General features: G+C 44.6%; 1 protein-coding gene across 6 annotated transcripts in view; it reads left to right on the top strand.

The window, feature by feature from the left end:
* The window catches only part of ITGA7 (integrin subunit alpha 7), a 63,274-nt gene that overhangs the window by 37,539 nt on the left and 11,670 nt on the right, over positions 1–14,065 (top strand). For 5 of the 6 annotated variants that reach the window (XM_087710299.1, XM_087710303.1, XM_087710300.1 and 2 more), the window contains 13 exons: positions 549–756; positions 1,376–1,569; positions 2,355–2,443; positions 3,513–3,640; positions 4,282–4,377; positions 5,251–5,315; positions 5,576–5,745; positions 8,079–8,228; positions 9,745–9,857; positions 10,283–10,472; positions 11,879–11,962; positions 12,068–12,147; positions 13,035–13,112. In XM_087710299.1, the coding sequence (XP_087566425.1) occupies positions 549–756; positions 1,376–1,569; positions 2,355–2,443; positions 3,513–3,640; positions 4,282–4,377; positions 5,251–5,315; positions 5,576–5,745; positions 8,079–8,228; positions 9,745–9,857; positions 10,283–10,472; positions 11,879–11,962; positions 12,068–12,147; positions 13,035–13,112 (1,645 nt within the window). The remainder of the gene's footprint in view (positions 1–548; positions 757–1,375; positions 1,570–2,354; positions 2,444–3,512; positions 3,641–4,281; positions 4,378–5,250; positions 5,316–5,575; positions 5,746–8,078; positions 8,229–9,744; positions 9,858–10,282; positions 10,473–11,878; positions 11,963–12,067; positions 12,148–13,034; positions 13,113–14,065) is intronic. The other variant, XM_087710301.1, reaches the window with a different exon arrangement.

The following is a 14,065-nucleotide window of genomic DNA, read 5'->3' as shown; positions in this document are numbered from 1 at the left end:
ATTCTTATACTTCCAACATTCATTTGACATGACTTTATACATCTTAGATAACTTATCTGGTGTTAAATATCAGTGATACATCATCTTATAAAAATTCTATTTTAAATTATAATTCATTGTAAATTTTGCCATCCCTTTCCTTAATATAGCTCGCAAAGAGGAAGAATAGCGCCCTTCCCCAGTCTTATTACTGTGGTGCAGAGGCGTCAAACTGGCGACGACACGTTGCCGTCACCTAACCTTTTGCAGCCCTTTCCCCCTTTGCTAAAACAGGGTGGCAAATTCAGGAACAATTCAGGAACAAGCATGTCAACCGATTGAAAGTAGGTCTTGGGCCTGTGATGTTTATGAATGGTGTGTGCCCGTGAGCATGCAGGTGTGTGCATGTTTGTGCATTTACACATTTAAAGTCTGGAACTGGTATTGGTACTGGTATCGAAAACTCATGATCTGATCGCTCGCCTTATAAGTTTTGGAATGAAAATTCTGGAAAGGTTGTGTTAACACCCCTTTCTCAAATGACAAAGTATGCCTTCCTCCGTTTGCAGGCTTTTCTATAGACTCTGGAGTGGGCATAACCAGGAAGAATGAGCTGAGCTTTGTAACGGGGGCACCCCGAGCAAATCATATTGGATCCGTGGTGATCCTGCATCAAGACAACGTTAACCGCTTAGTGCCTGAGGTGATCCTCTCGGGAGAGAAACTGGCTTCGTCCTTTGGCTACTCTCTGGCTGTAGTAGATCTCAATCATGATGGGTAAGTAATGTGGGAGGAAGAGATCACTTGAGAGACCGCCTACTGCCAATTACCTCCACTAGACCAATAAGATCCCACAGACGAGGCCTCCTCCGAATTCCATCAGCCGCCCAGTGTCGACAGGCGACTACCCGGAGGAGGGCCTTCTCTGTGGTTGCTCCGACCCTGTGGAACGAACTCCCCGTGGAGATTCGTACCCTCACCACCCTCCAGGCCTTCCGCATAGCCCTTAAAACCTGGCTGTTCCGACAGGCCTGGGGCTAAAGACTTGCAGCCCCACTTCGAATGGTATGATTGTTGTGTTTTTTAACTGTGTATGGTCTTTATATTTTGTAACTTTGTTTGTTTCCCCCTCCCTTGAATTGTGAGCCGCCCTGAGTCCCTTTCAGGGAAAAGGGCGGCATACAAATAAAGTAAATTCAAATTCAAATATGGGCGAAAGGCTTTTTGCTCCATTCTCTGTTTGATGTACCACTCTGGTCTCGCACTGGATGGTCCATTGCCCTTTCTAGCCCAAGCGCGCAAAGGTGCACAGCGGAACAACATTGGAGCAGAGCTCGAAAACCCATCTGAGGAAGAGAGCAAGAAGTGAGCCACACTTACAGCTTGTTTCCTTTAGATGGATGGACTTGGTGGTTGGAGCGCCAAACTTCTTCGATCGAAAGGAACGAATCGGGGGTGCTGCCTACGTTTACATCAACCAGGCAGGGCACTGGGAAAACATCCTCCCCATTCGCCTCAATGGCACCTCTGACTCCTTGTTTGGCATCACCGTGGGTGCCACTGGGGATCTCAACCAAGATGGTTTCCAAGGTGAGATTCTCGAACCTCTGGTGGGAAAGATGGGCACAAATTCTTAGGTTGGTTCTACGTGTGCTACCTGTAAATTTGAGTTAAGGTTAGGGGGAATTTGGGGAGGGGGCAAGCAAAATATATATCCTTGGAAGCAAGCCTCTGAGGATCAGGGTGCAGGAGTGGGCTGCTGGGGGTTCGCAGGGGTTCGGGAGAACCTCTAGCTAAAATTCTGTGCAGTTCGGAGAACCCCCAAATCCAACTCCTGGCTGGCCCTGCCCCTCACAGGAGCCCCCCCCCCCCAGCAGCACGTTTTGGATGCAGGTAACTGCAGGGCATGTGAGGAGGGTGAAAAACGTGCCTATCAGAAGTTTGGGAAGGCCGGAATAGGCCCGTTTCTGACCCGTTCCAGAGGGCCTCCAGAGCCTGGGGAGGCTGTTTCTGCCTCCCCAAGGCTTGACGAAAGCCTCTAAAGCTCGGGGGGCAACCCCCTCCGCTGTAGTGCAGGAGGCTGACTAGGCCACGCCCACGATGGCCACGCCCACCCAGAAACTAGGCAGAGAACCCTTTGCTAACATTTTTGAAGTCCACCCCTGACAGGGGGACAAAGGTTCAAAGCCTGTGTGTAGGACAGTATTGGGCGAGAAAGAGAACCATTAGAGAAGTACGCTGTGTGAGAAAAGAAAATAGAAGAGAGACAATATCTGTGTTAGAAGTTCCAATGCAAGTTAGAAATTTGAAAAATCATTACAATTGCTGTGATATGCAGTTCTTACTTCCCTCTGCCCTAATTTCCTAATTTCCAGATTTTGCGGTTGGAGCACCACTGGATGGTGATGGGAAAGTCTACGTCTATCATGGCAGTAATTTGGGAATTGTGACAAAACCTGCTCAGGTCAGTTACCTTTCCAGTTCATTAAATGATTGAGAAATACTACATCTTTATGCTCTGCCTTGGCTCCACATAGGTAGAAAGCAAGGAAAATTATCTTGATAGAGATGTGGAGGATCTGTTGCCTAAGCCAATGGTTCTCAACAGGACCCCATGGGGGCCTTAGAGTATTTCCAGAGGGCCACAAGTAAAAAAATGTATAATGCAGTCAAAGCATTTGCCAAGGGGGACATGGAAAAGCTATGACCGCATTATTAAATATTTTCTTCTTGATACCAGAAAATGCACCAGTTACTGGTCAAGGCATCTGGAAAGGGAGCCAGAGCAGAAAAACAAGGACAAAAGGGGGCCATGGTAAAAAAAAAAAAGGGGGGGGGAAGTGGAAGCATTTTTTAAGTCCAAAGGAGAACAAGGTAACATTTAGAAATGACTCTCACAGATACGTCGCTAATTCATTGGAGTATAAGAAAGGAGAAGAGGATTTGCTAGACTCTGTTATTGTAGCCATTCTCTATAATAGTCATTTAAACCTTCCTGGCTAATCTGTCTAGTGGGGCTGACAACAAACATTCCCTTCCCTCTATTCAGGGGGTGGGCTTCAAAAATTTCAGCAATGGGTTCTCTGCACTGAGTTGCTGGGTGGGCGTGGCCATGGTGGGCGTGGCCTAGTCAGCCTCCTGCGCTATGACGGGAGGGAGAGTGCGTTTTTGCCTTCCCCAGGCTCTGGAGGCTTTTCTCGAGCCTCTGGGAGGGCAAAAACTGCCTCCCCCTGGGCTCCGGAGGTCCTCCAGAGGCCCTCCTACTTCCAGAACTTCTGGGAGGCCTGTTTCGCCCCCTCCCTGAGCCTCCATGCAGGCTCTGCACTTACCTCACATCCAAAACGGGCTGCATGGAGACTCTTGGGAGGGGTGGGGTGGGAGGGGCCAGTCAGGGGTGGGATTTGGAGGTTCTCTGAACCGGCCATAACGTTAGCTATGGGTTCTTGCGAACCTGGGCAAACCCATAGCAGCCCATCCTGCCTCTATTTATCATCATTACTTTCTTCTGATTACGACACCCTTGATCTCTGTAGATCCTGACTGGGGAGAGTGTCGGCATCAAGATGTTTGGCTACTCCTTTTCTGGAGGACTGGATATTGATGGCAACTTTTATCCAGATCTCCTAGTGGGCTCGCTGTCTGACACGGTAGTATTGTACAGGTAAACCTGGCAGGGGGCGGGGAGTCGAGAAATGATCTTCAATAATCAAATTGCTTAAAGGGAAGCTCCTTGGGTGACTTCCGGCCAACAAACAAGGATGGTCTTGTGGAGAAAAATGGGAGGATGGAACAGTGTGAGCTCCTATATACAATAAGCAGGACAAAAATCTTAACGAGTTGCAGTCTGCCACAGAGAAACGAGTGTAGATTTTAGGAGTAGCAAATATCAGCAACAAGGGTGGGCTATTGATAAAGCCCAGAATACCAGGCTATGCTTACAGTATGGGCTACCAGCGAAACTATTATGTAAAAGAAATGCTCTGAGAACAAGAAGGAGATGGGTTTGGGAATTTCACCATCAATTATGATTAGATCTGTATGTAACCTATATGACTGTCATCTCTTACTGTTGTAGTTACAGCTGGAAATAGATTTGAGGAAAACACGACAGGGACATAAAGGACCATATTGTATCTCTGCCATAAGTGTGAGAAGGTTTCCATTCCATTTGGATGTGTAGTTAAGGATTTGAGCATTGCCGAATGCTGTCAGAACTCACCTGTATTAAACATTTTGGGCTTCAGTGAGCCTCGCTGTCTGCAACCGACTTAGTTTCTTACTGCTATCCAATGTACTTTTTAGATCTCGACCTGTCGTCCATATCTCCAGAAATATCACTGCCAACCCCCAAAATGTCGACTTGGAGAATGTTAACTGCCGCTTTATGGAGGGCATCTGGTGAGGACAATCTCCTCTTCCTTGATTGTATCTCTTTGCTTCTGCAACCCTTCCTACTCCTTTTTGCAAACCCCGAGCAGATGTTTCATGAATATGCATGTAGCTTTGATGCTGTTTCAAGGAATATTCTACAGTAGTGGTTCTCAACCTTTTCTTCACCATGGGCCCCCTTTAAATATCTTTTGTAGCCATAGACCATGGCCACGGAGCCCCCAAGACTTTACTCAAGATTTAAATCATAACATTTCTTCAAGCCTTCGCAGATCATAGGTAGAGAACTGTTCTATGATTAAAAAAAGAAAAGATCTACAGTAGAAACTCTGGCCATGACTATAATTTATTCCATAACTTTGGTCGCAACCCGATTTGGTCGTGACCTGAACCTAATTTTGAAAATTTGGCACTTACAAAAAAATGGCGTGGAAGGGGAAATCGGCCACACAAAAAAAGTAGTGAAGGTTTTGGTTGGAACCAGATTTGGTTGCGGTCAGAAACATTTGTGACCAGAGGTTCTACTGTATGATGCTTTTTCTGGGCCTGCTCATTACAATCCCAGGGAAAAAAACAGACTTGATAGATGTAATACGCACCCCCCCCCTTTGCATGTTTCAAACCACTTTGAGTTTAGTTGCCACATAGCCCAAGCTAAAAATCTTCCATTGCTGAATGAGCATTTTTAGGATTGTGTGCTTTGTGATTGGCAAGCAGTACAGAAACCAGGAGAATAAAATTTGTAAATTCTTGTCCTGGAGTAAGAAGAGAACAACGTCATGAGAACCAAAAGGTTGAATTGGGTTGCCAGGCCATTGTGATGGTGGTGTAAATAATTCATTTTTAAAAGGTCAGGGCTTACTTTCCTTCTGCTTTCTTTAGCAGTTTCGAAATACAAGCCTGTTTCATCTATACAGCCAACCCTTCAAGCTATAGCCCACCCATCAGTGAGTATTGTATGGAACTTTTCAAGTTGCTTTTGTGTTGCTGTTTCAACACCTAAATCCTAAAGGTGTTAGATAATTAGTCCCATTGTAGTTGATCACTATATCCTATGGCTTGTGTAGTTGATCAGCCTCTTAAAATTGGGCAAGGGAATCCTGCTTAAAGAATAGAAGACTTCAACAAACTAAATTTGGACACTACTAGAAATAACTTCTCATCTCTTTTCTTTCACCTTCTCCTCTGCCTCTCCTTCTTCCCCAAGGACTTGAGTACAGTTTTGAGGCTGATGGTGACCGCCGGCAACAAGGAAAACCTTCTAGAGTCTTCTTCCGACCTCAGAAGCCCAAAGACCTTGAGTATCAGTACTCTGGAATACTGGAGCTGCCCAAACAACAATCAAAGGCTTGCACAAAGACCACACTGCATTTGAAGGTGAGTGTCATAGCCAATCTTTCTGGGTCTCTCTTAGCTCTTGATTTCTGTAAGCCACCTAAAAAGTAGGTGACTTTAAGAAATGTAAGTATCTAAGTAGCTTTCCTTGGTCTGCTCTAAATGAGCCATAAAAGAAGCTGGCTTAATATATGGCATACAAAACCTTTGCCAGACCAATTCTCGAATACAGCTCGTCTGCCTGGAATCCACACTGCATATCGAACATTAATACAATTGAGCGGGTCCAGAGGTATTTTACGAGAAGAGTACTCCATTCCTCTGCTCACAATGGAGCCTGGTGGCACAATACCTTATGCCACCAGGCTCCAAATTTTGGGCTTGGACAACCTGAAACTACGTCACCTATGGTGTGACCTAAGCATAGTACATAAAATTGTCTGCTACAACATCCTACCTGTCAAATACTACTTCAGCTTCAACCTCAATAACACACGGGCAAACGATACTAACTCAAGGTAAACCGCTCCAAACTCGATTGCAGAAAATACAACTTCAGGCACAGAGTGGTCAACACCTGGAATGCTCTACCTGACTCCGTTGTTACATCCTCAATCCCTCACAGCTTCAACCTCAAACTGTCTACTGTGGACCTCACCCCATGGGCGTGCATAAGTGCACCAGCATGCCTACCCTCCCTGTCCTACTGTCCCCATTTGTTTGTACTCATTTCCTTTGTTCATGTCCATGTTTATACCTATACCTGTTGTCTTGTACATGTTTGACAAAATAAATAAATAAAAAATATATAATTGGTTTACAAGATCCAGGATACTATTCTGAGTTGACATAAGCAGTTCCCCATTTTGCCTTTTGCTGTTGATGGAACAACTTGGAAATAAAAAGATGGAAGGTAGGTAGTTTGCCCTATGAAGGTACACAGAACCTGCCCCCATGTATTTGAAGCTTCTCTGTAATCACCAGCTGAATTTGAAAAAGAGCCAAGTAAGTCAGGGTGCTTGTGGTAGATTTTGGATAACAGTAGTCATAAAATTCCTTAAGTGAACAAGATCTTTGTTCCAACAACATAGGATTTTCTATCCTTGGCTATTCTGTAGGTGGGAGGGAAGGCTTGATTTATTTTTTGAATGTTTAATTTCCATTTATAAAATATGGCCTGCATCCAGGGTTATGTCAGTGAATCTTTACTTACACAATGGTATTTCCTCTTTCTCGATAGATCTCTCAAGCCTCCAAAGCAAATTAGAGGGTGGGGGTGGACAGCAAGAGACCTTTGTCCACAAACACGCTGTTGGACCTAGCCTCTGTTTCAAGATTTTTCACTTATTTAATTCCTTTTAAAATACCTTCATTAGGAAGCTGTTTTATTCAGATCATCCCATGTTTTGTCTAAGAAGTCCAGCACAATGACTAAATTACAAATTCTTGGCCCAGTTCTTAACATCCAAACAACAAACCAACCTATAAGACCCATCTGCATTCAGGTTTTACCATATTGCACTGATTCCTGCAATTCCCCCATGCAATTAAGCTTTTGCACCCTAACGTTTCTAACAGCCTGTTATTAGCCACCATATCTTGCCTGAAATATTGGCTATGAATTCACAGCTGTGGCCTCTTGTCACCATGGTACTCAGAGGAACTAAGTAACAGGGAGAAATTTAAGATATGTAAAATTTGTCATAAAATATTCCAAGACCATTCTTCCTTTGAATAGGCCATTCCAAGTGTTCCACAAGAGCAGCTCGGAAAAGGAATTTGTTCCAAATGTTATTTTGGAGCCCTTAGATTAGAAGGACTCCATTTCCAGATAGGAGCAGTTCAAAGTCACTTTTGGCTTTTGACTGTACTACGATTAAACATTTGGAAAATTGCATTCTAAAATTGTTGCTAGGGAAGCAACGTGTCAGGGTTCCAAATTGCATCCAAGATTAAATCAGAGTCCAAGGTAAAGTATTGCTCAAAGTTCCAATTTATTAAGAAAGCCATGTTGGGAAATCTGAAAGCTTCCTGAATCTGAAGGCTTCCTGGTTTTCCCCACCCACGTGAAAGTTCAAGGCCTTGCCCCCACAGCCACAAGTCCATTGCATGGTCCAATCTCCCACTACCATGCTGGCAGTTCCACCCATTCAGTTCCGGTCAGGTGCAGAGGTGTAGAGACAAAGGATGACCTTGGATTCTAGAAAGGAATTTTATTTTGGCTACATAGCATTTAACTCGGTACCATCCCCCTTCCCATTTCCCCCCAATAGAAACGTCATAGTAGAATAATAGAAAGTGTGGCAGGCCAAAGATCCAAAAGGAATATGGCTGCAGGCCTGACACAGCATATATTGTGATTGTCTTTACTATAGGAGCAAGTCCGGGACAAGCTCCATCCCATTGTTGTGATGATGACCTATAACATCAAGCATGGCCGCAGCAGACGCCAGATCCCGGGGGCCACTCTGGGGCCTCTCTTGCCTGTACTGAATGCCGTGCCACACAACTCTCAGAGGATTGAGGTAGGCAAGCATCCGAGGACAAGGTTATGTGAAGGAGAGGTTCCCCCACCCCCTTGTTCACTGGTTAACTAGGAGAGAAAGCAGGATCTATTAATCATTGTTATTACTGTTTCAGAATCCCTTTGTTATGAGGTTGAACAAACAGCCAAAGATAAGGGGTCACATAAGAAAAATCTGTGGCTGGCCCAGGTTTTTCTTTTTGTATATAGAGTTATGGATTTATTTGCGTGTGTGTCACATTCTTCCAAAGCAGTGTGCAATGTATATAGCGCTTCACAAAGCACATCATAGTTGCTAGTCATGTCATAAGCTACTGAAGGCTTTAAAAAAAAGTAGCATGAAATTGCAATATCCCTCCCCCACCTCACCTCCGGCAAACTGCAGGAACTTTTAAACACAAATTATGTGTTTCAATTAATTACGCATTTTATTATAGCGGCCCTAGGGTTTCTGGGGGAAAGGGGATGATTCAAGCCTGTTTAAAAGACAAGAGTTTCTCTTGCTGTTCAATGCGCCTTTTGCTATTTTTATATGTATTATATTACAGCTTAGTTGGGCGATGATGTCGCTGTGTTTAAAGAATAACAAAAAGTCAGTTAGTCACAGCTTGCTAAATTTTATCGCTGCTTTCTAAGGAGATAATCTGCAATAATGGCATCATCTATTCCCTTATTATAATGGTAGCCTCATTTGTATCCATTATGGTTGCCAGTTTTCCTGTTTGCATGACTCATGACTCAATTAAGCATGTTGCTTTGGGGGCCAATATTTGCAGTTTGATGGGGATGCCCAATAAGTTTGCAATCAGAAGATGCCAGGATCCTTTGTAGCCAATAGCTAACAAAGACACATTTCTTAGGACAGTGATGGCTAACCTTTTTGTCGTTGCATGCCAAAAACGCATGTGCACGCCCGCACCCATAATGCAATGCACATGCGGCTTCCCTGGGGCCCCAGCACCCACACATGCGTGCACGACCCCCCACACTCCCTGCCTCCCTATGCATGTCCCCCCTCCGCCCATTTTTGGCTTCCAGGTTGGTGCAGGAGGCTTTCCAGGCCCAAAACGGGGCACAGGGGGACCTTGCATGCTCCCCAACGCCTCATTTTGGTTTCCAGGTTGGTGCAGGAGGCCTTCCAGGAACCAAAGGGGTGCAAGGACACTGCATGAGGCCCTAAAAATGCAATACGACCATCTCCCATGCATGCAACCTGGCCCCCTGAGCATATGTGCCAGAGACCCAAGGACTAGCTGGGAGGCACACACGCATGCACAGTGGAGTTGAGCTGGGGCGACAGTTGGTGTGCCCACAGGGAGGGCTCTGCATGCCACCTGTGGCACGCGTGCCATAGGTTCACTATCATGGTCTTAGGAGATCAAAGGAGCAGCCTTGTCTACTCACTATGCTCTGAGTCAGTTGGAGCTTGAACCCAATCCTTTGTCAAACCTTGCAGAATTCCTCTTACTTCCCCTTCTAGCTGTGTTGTTTGACTTTGAATACCTGTGTTCCTGCAGGTCAATTTCCTCAAGCAAGGATGTGGGGAGGATAAAATCTGCCAAAGCAACCTGCAGCTGAAATACAAGTTCTACTCTCGTGTTGATGATGCTGTATTCCAACCTCTACCCAGGTATGAACAAAATCCAAATTCCCATTGGATGGTAACAGTGGATGTTATATCTCAAGATTCTCTTAGGATCTAGAACTATCAATGTAGCTGATGTGCCAAAGAAGACGCGCAGCCCTCCTGGGCTCCGTTTTCAGCTGCAATGGCGGAGCTCGGGTGGGAGGGTGCATGCAGCCCCCCCAAGCTCTGTTTTCACTGGCAGAGGATTGCAAGAGGCCATCCCGACACAAGTGACATCAAGCTGGTCATGCCCCCCTCACCCTCCCGAGGTCAAACCCAACCCTGATGCAGCCCTCAATGATATCAAACCCCTGGCTTAGGTTAACAAGAGCCAATCCAATTAGAAACTCTCATTTTGACTGTTTCCTAACTTGCCATAATTACATTAGATCAATGTTTCAATTATGACCTTTGTTTCTTTCCTCCAGAGGAGATGACGGCTTGGACGTTTTTTCCATGAGTGATCAGAAAGGCATCGCCCTTGGAATCTCTATCACCAACTTTCCTTCAGTTGCTGATGAGCCACAGCGGGATGGAGACGATGCCCATGAAGCCATGCTGCTTATCTCACTGCCATCTAGTTTAACTTACGCTAGTCTGCGGCACTACAATGCAACGGTACCTTTTGGAAAATGCTGCACGGTGTAGCCCATGGGAAGAGTCATGGGAAGGGCCAGTCTGGGAGGGCCGCATGACTGCCAGAAGCCTAACGATGTTGGAGAGATGGCAGTGTCCCCTGAGATGGAAAGCTGAGTGAAGTTTAAAGACGTGGTTCTCAAGGGACTGCATGACACTGTGGAACCGATTGTTAAACAGTGTACAACATCTGGGTTTGGGAATTAGCAGTGCTGTAGGTGGGATTTGAAGAAGGATTCCAGCTGGGCTGGCATGTTGGAGTTACAACACAGAGATGGAATGTATAGCTCTGTGGGCTATGACTAAAGATACTATTGTTAAGGTGGCAGAGGCAAGGGGAGAATGCTTCTGGGGGCAGCGAGGGTTGTACCAGGATAACAGAGACCCATAGAGAGTTGCACAATTATAAAGCCCAGAAGCTATGAGGATGATGATAGGGCCAAATGAGAGTTGCATTGGAGCATTCTCAGTTTTAGAGGAGTTTTAGAGGAGAAGTGGATAAAGTAGGATTGTGCTTGCATTATTTTAAAAAAAGCACTGGCAAGTGTGATTTTGAACAATGGTATCATTCTTTTTTTTTAATTATTTTTTTTAATCTTTTTTACAAACACATTGTTGTTTTTGAACAGTGTGGAACCATAGTTACATTTTAATACAAATAAAACAACACCCTTCATATTCAACACAATTAATAATCTTATAGACTTTTAGTAGTAATACACATATTTTGTTGAATTGTAATCTTTCCTTAATTATTCAACATTTCAATATATTGTGGTTTTTTTTGCTAATCTACATATTGTTATTTTTTTCCTTTTTTTCTGGAAAAGTTTTTTTATTTTTTGTTCTCTATGTACAATTATAGGCATACATTCACATAGTTATTATTCTTTTTTACATTCGTCAATCTTACACATTTATCATTCCATTTACAGGGTTATAATATGCCATTTGGGTTGCTTTGTTTACCATGCCAATCTCCATATTCTTGATATCACTCCTTCTACTACAGATCTGTAGTAAAATGTCTGATAATGTCACAGAAGTGCTACTGCTTCTTCCTTTGAGGGTAGAAGCACTTTCAGGGCTGTATGTATTCATTCAAATGCAGATTCAGAATATTTAAATGCCTTTTTAGCCATTCATATAGTTTGGAGAAAGGTAGATAATATATTTTGAAATTCTTGATACTTTCTCAGATGCATGGACATTCTCACACAAGCGAGAAAAAAAGCCTACACAAGTTCCTAACATTCTGTTAGGTCCAATCTTGGCTATATTTTTCTCCATTCCCTCAGTTGCCAGATTTTGGAAGAGTAAGATGCTGGTACATAAGAATCCAGATATACAAAGACTGATTGTACTTGAACCTTTCTTACTTTTTATAGGAGAAGATCCCAACCTGTGTGTCTAACACTAATGCTACACATGTGGAATGTGAACTTGGCAACCCCATGAAACGTGGAGCACAGGTAAGGGCAGTTCCTCTTTGTCACTCTCTCTGCAAAACAGAGTTTCCTTCACTCCTCTAGAACTCTTTCTTCCAACCCTCTTTCTTCTCTTCTTTCTACCTCCAGTTTCGGTTCTACCTTGTTCTGAGTACCTCAGGCATTACCTTGGAGACCACAGAACTGGAAGTAAACCTAGAATTGACAACGTAAGTCATTTCTTTCTGAAATCTCTTCCAAAAACCATCTTGTTTCTCAGGATTTAAGGAATGTTTCAGTCTTTCTCGCTTATGTAACAATAGCATGCTTCCTTCAAGGTCATCCCTGTGACTCTCTACATATCATGCCCATGTGTTCAAATACATCCCTGGCCCTTTCTTTATGTGCACTGCATGTAAAAAGGAGAGGAGCTTTAATTGGGTGGTTGCAATCACAGTTCTGGTATTTTTTATTCCTCTGTGGGTGGTCCCCATTCCCTACACCAGTGATGGCTACCCTTTTTGCCATCATGTGCTGAAAGCGTGCACATGTGACCCCCCACGCTCTCCATGCACATGCATGCTGCACTCTCCTGCACCCTTCTTTGAGCCTTAGCAGGCCTCCCTGAAGCCTCCTGGGACAAAAACTGCACTCCCACCCACCCACCTACCGTGCATGCACACAAGACCATCTCCTGGATGCGCCCCACACATGTACAGCAGAGATCTGAAAATCAGCTGACTGGCGGGAGGAGAGCGCACATGCGTGGTGGAGCTGAGCTTGGGCGAGAGCTCGCATGCCCGCAGAGAGGGCTCTGTGTGCCATCTGTGACACGTTCACCATAGGTTCGCCATCAATGCCCTGCACAATTTAATCATGCTAAGGGACTAAGTAAGATCCAAATATTCCCAAGCCACAGTTTGGATTTCATTGAGTTTTCTATATTTAGGAGAGCAGAGCTTCTTCATATCGAGTTTGCATGGGTGTCAGGAAGCAAGTTGAATACGAGAAGCAGAAATTGACCTGTCCCCTCAACAAAGACAGGATATGAACTAATGAACACAAATCAATGCACACAATCTTACCCTGCTGAACTCCTACATTTCCTTCCTCACAGGATCTCCGAACAGCCTGCATTGGCTCCAGTGGCAGCTCGAGCCCGAGTGATCATTGAGCTTCCTCTCTCAATTACTGGGTAAAAACAACTTGGGAAGCATTTGTTTTGCCCCAAATAATGAGGCCTTTTTTTTTCTCCCTCAGGTTAAAATAACGCTGCTAGTCAAGACTCTCTTCACACCAGTGGTGGGATTCAATTTTTTTTTACTACCGGTTCTGTGGGAGTGGGTAGGAGTGGCATGGTGGGCATGGCAGGGGAAGGATACTGCAAAATCCCCATTCCCTCCTGATCAGCTGGGACTTGGGAGGCAGAGAATAGATGGGGCAGGGCCAGTTAGAGTTACTGGTTCTCCGAACTACTCAAAATTTCCACTACCGGTTCTCCAGAACTGGTCAGAACCTGCTGAATACCACCTCTGCTTCACATGGCTATTAAAAATGACTTGAAAGAAGCTACCTTTTTCATTCAGCCAAATAGCCTGGGACTGGGATGGTGAACCTTTGGTCAGAAATACTTGACATTTGGCATTTTCTGAATGTCGAAATTTCAGAAAATTCCCAACTTGATTCTGCTGGAGTGTCTCATACCTACACCCACATACACACACGCTCACACCCACATAGACAAAAGAGAAACACTTCCTAAGAAAAGAGTAATAAATGACATTAAATTATTTAAATTTGCCATTGAATAGATCAACAAACAAATATTTACATAGATCTAAATATTTTTCAAAATGCCTATTTGAGGCAGCTTCGAGACGCCCAAGGCCTGGAAGCTTTGGAGAATGCTCTTGCAGGCCTTGTGGCCTCAGAAAAGAGTGGGGAAACCCCATTCTCATATGATTCTTGGAGGTCTTGAAGGCCTCATGAGACCAGGCCTTCTCCTGCAACTTCCAGAGGGTCCAAAGGCCTGGCATGTCACCAAAAATGGCATGGTGTGTCACCAATGACATGTGTGTCATCACTGGCCTAGAACTATCTGGGATGTGGATGGCTGACTTTCTAGCTCTCCATCCCTTGAGACCTTTA

Source organism: Thamnophis sirtalis, unplaced genomic scaffold (genome assembly GCF_051295495.1).
Source record: "Thamnophis sirtalis isolate CommonGarterSnake01/CBP01778 unplaced genomic scaffold, rThaSir2_p1.2 scaffold_3, whole genome shotgun sequence".
In the NCBI taxonomy this organism is placed as follows: Eukaryota; Metazoa; Chordata; class Lepidosauria; order Squamata; family Natricidae; genus Thamnophis; species Thamnophis sirtalis.
Note: the sequence above shows the minus strand (reverse complement) of the source record. Positions and strands in the feature narration are given on the sequence as shown.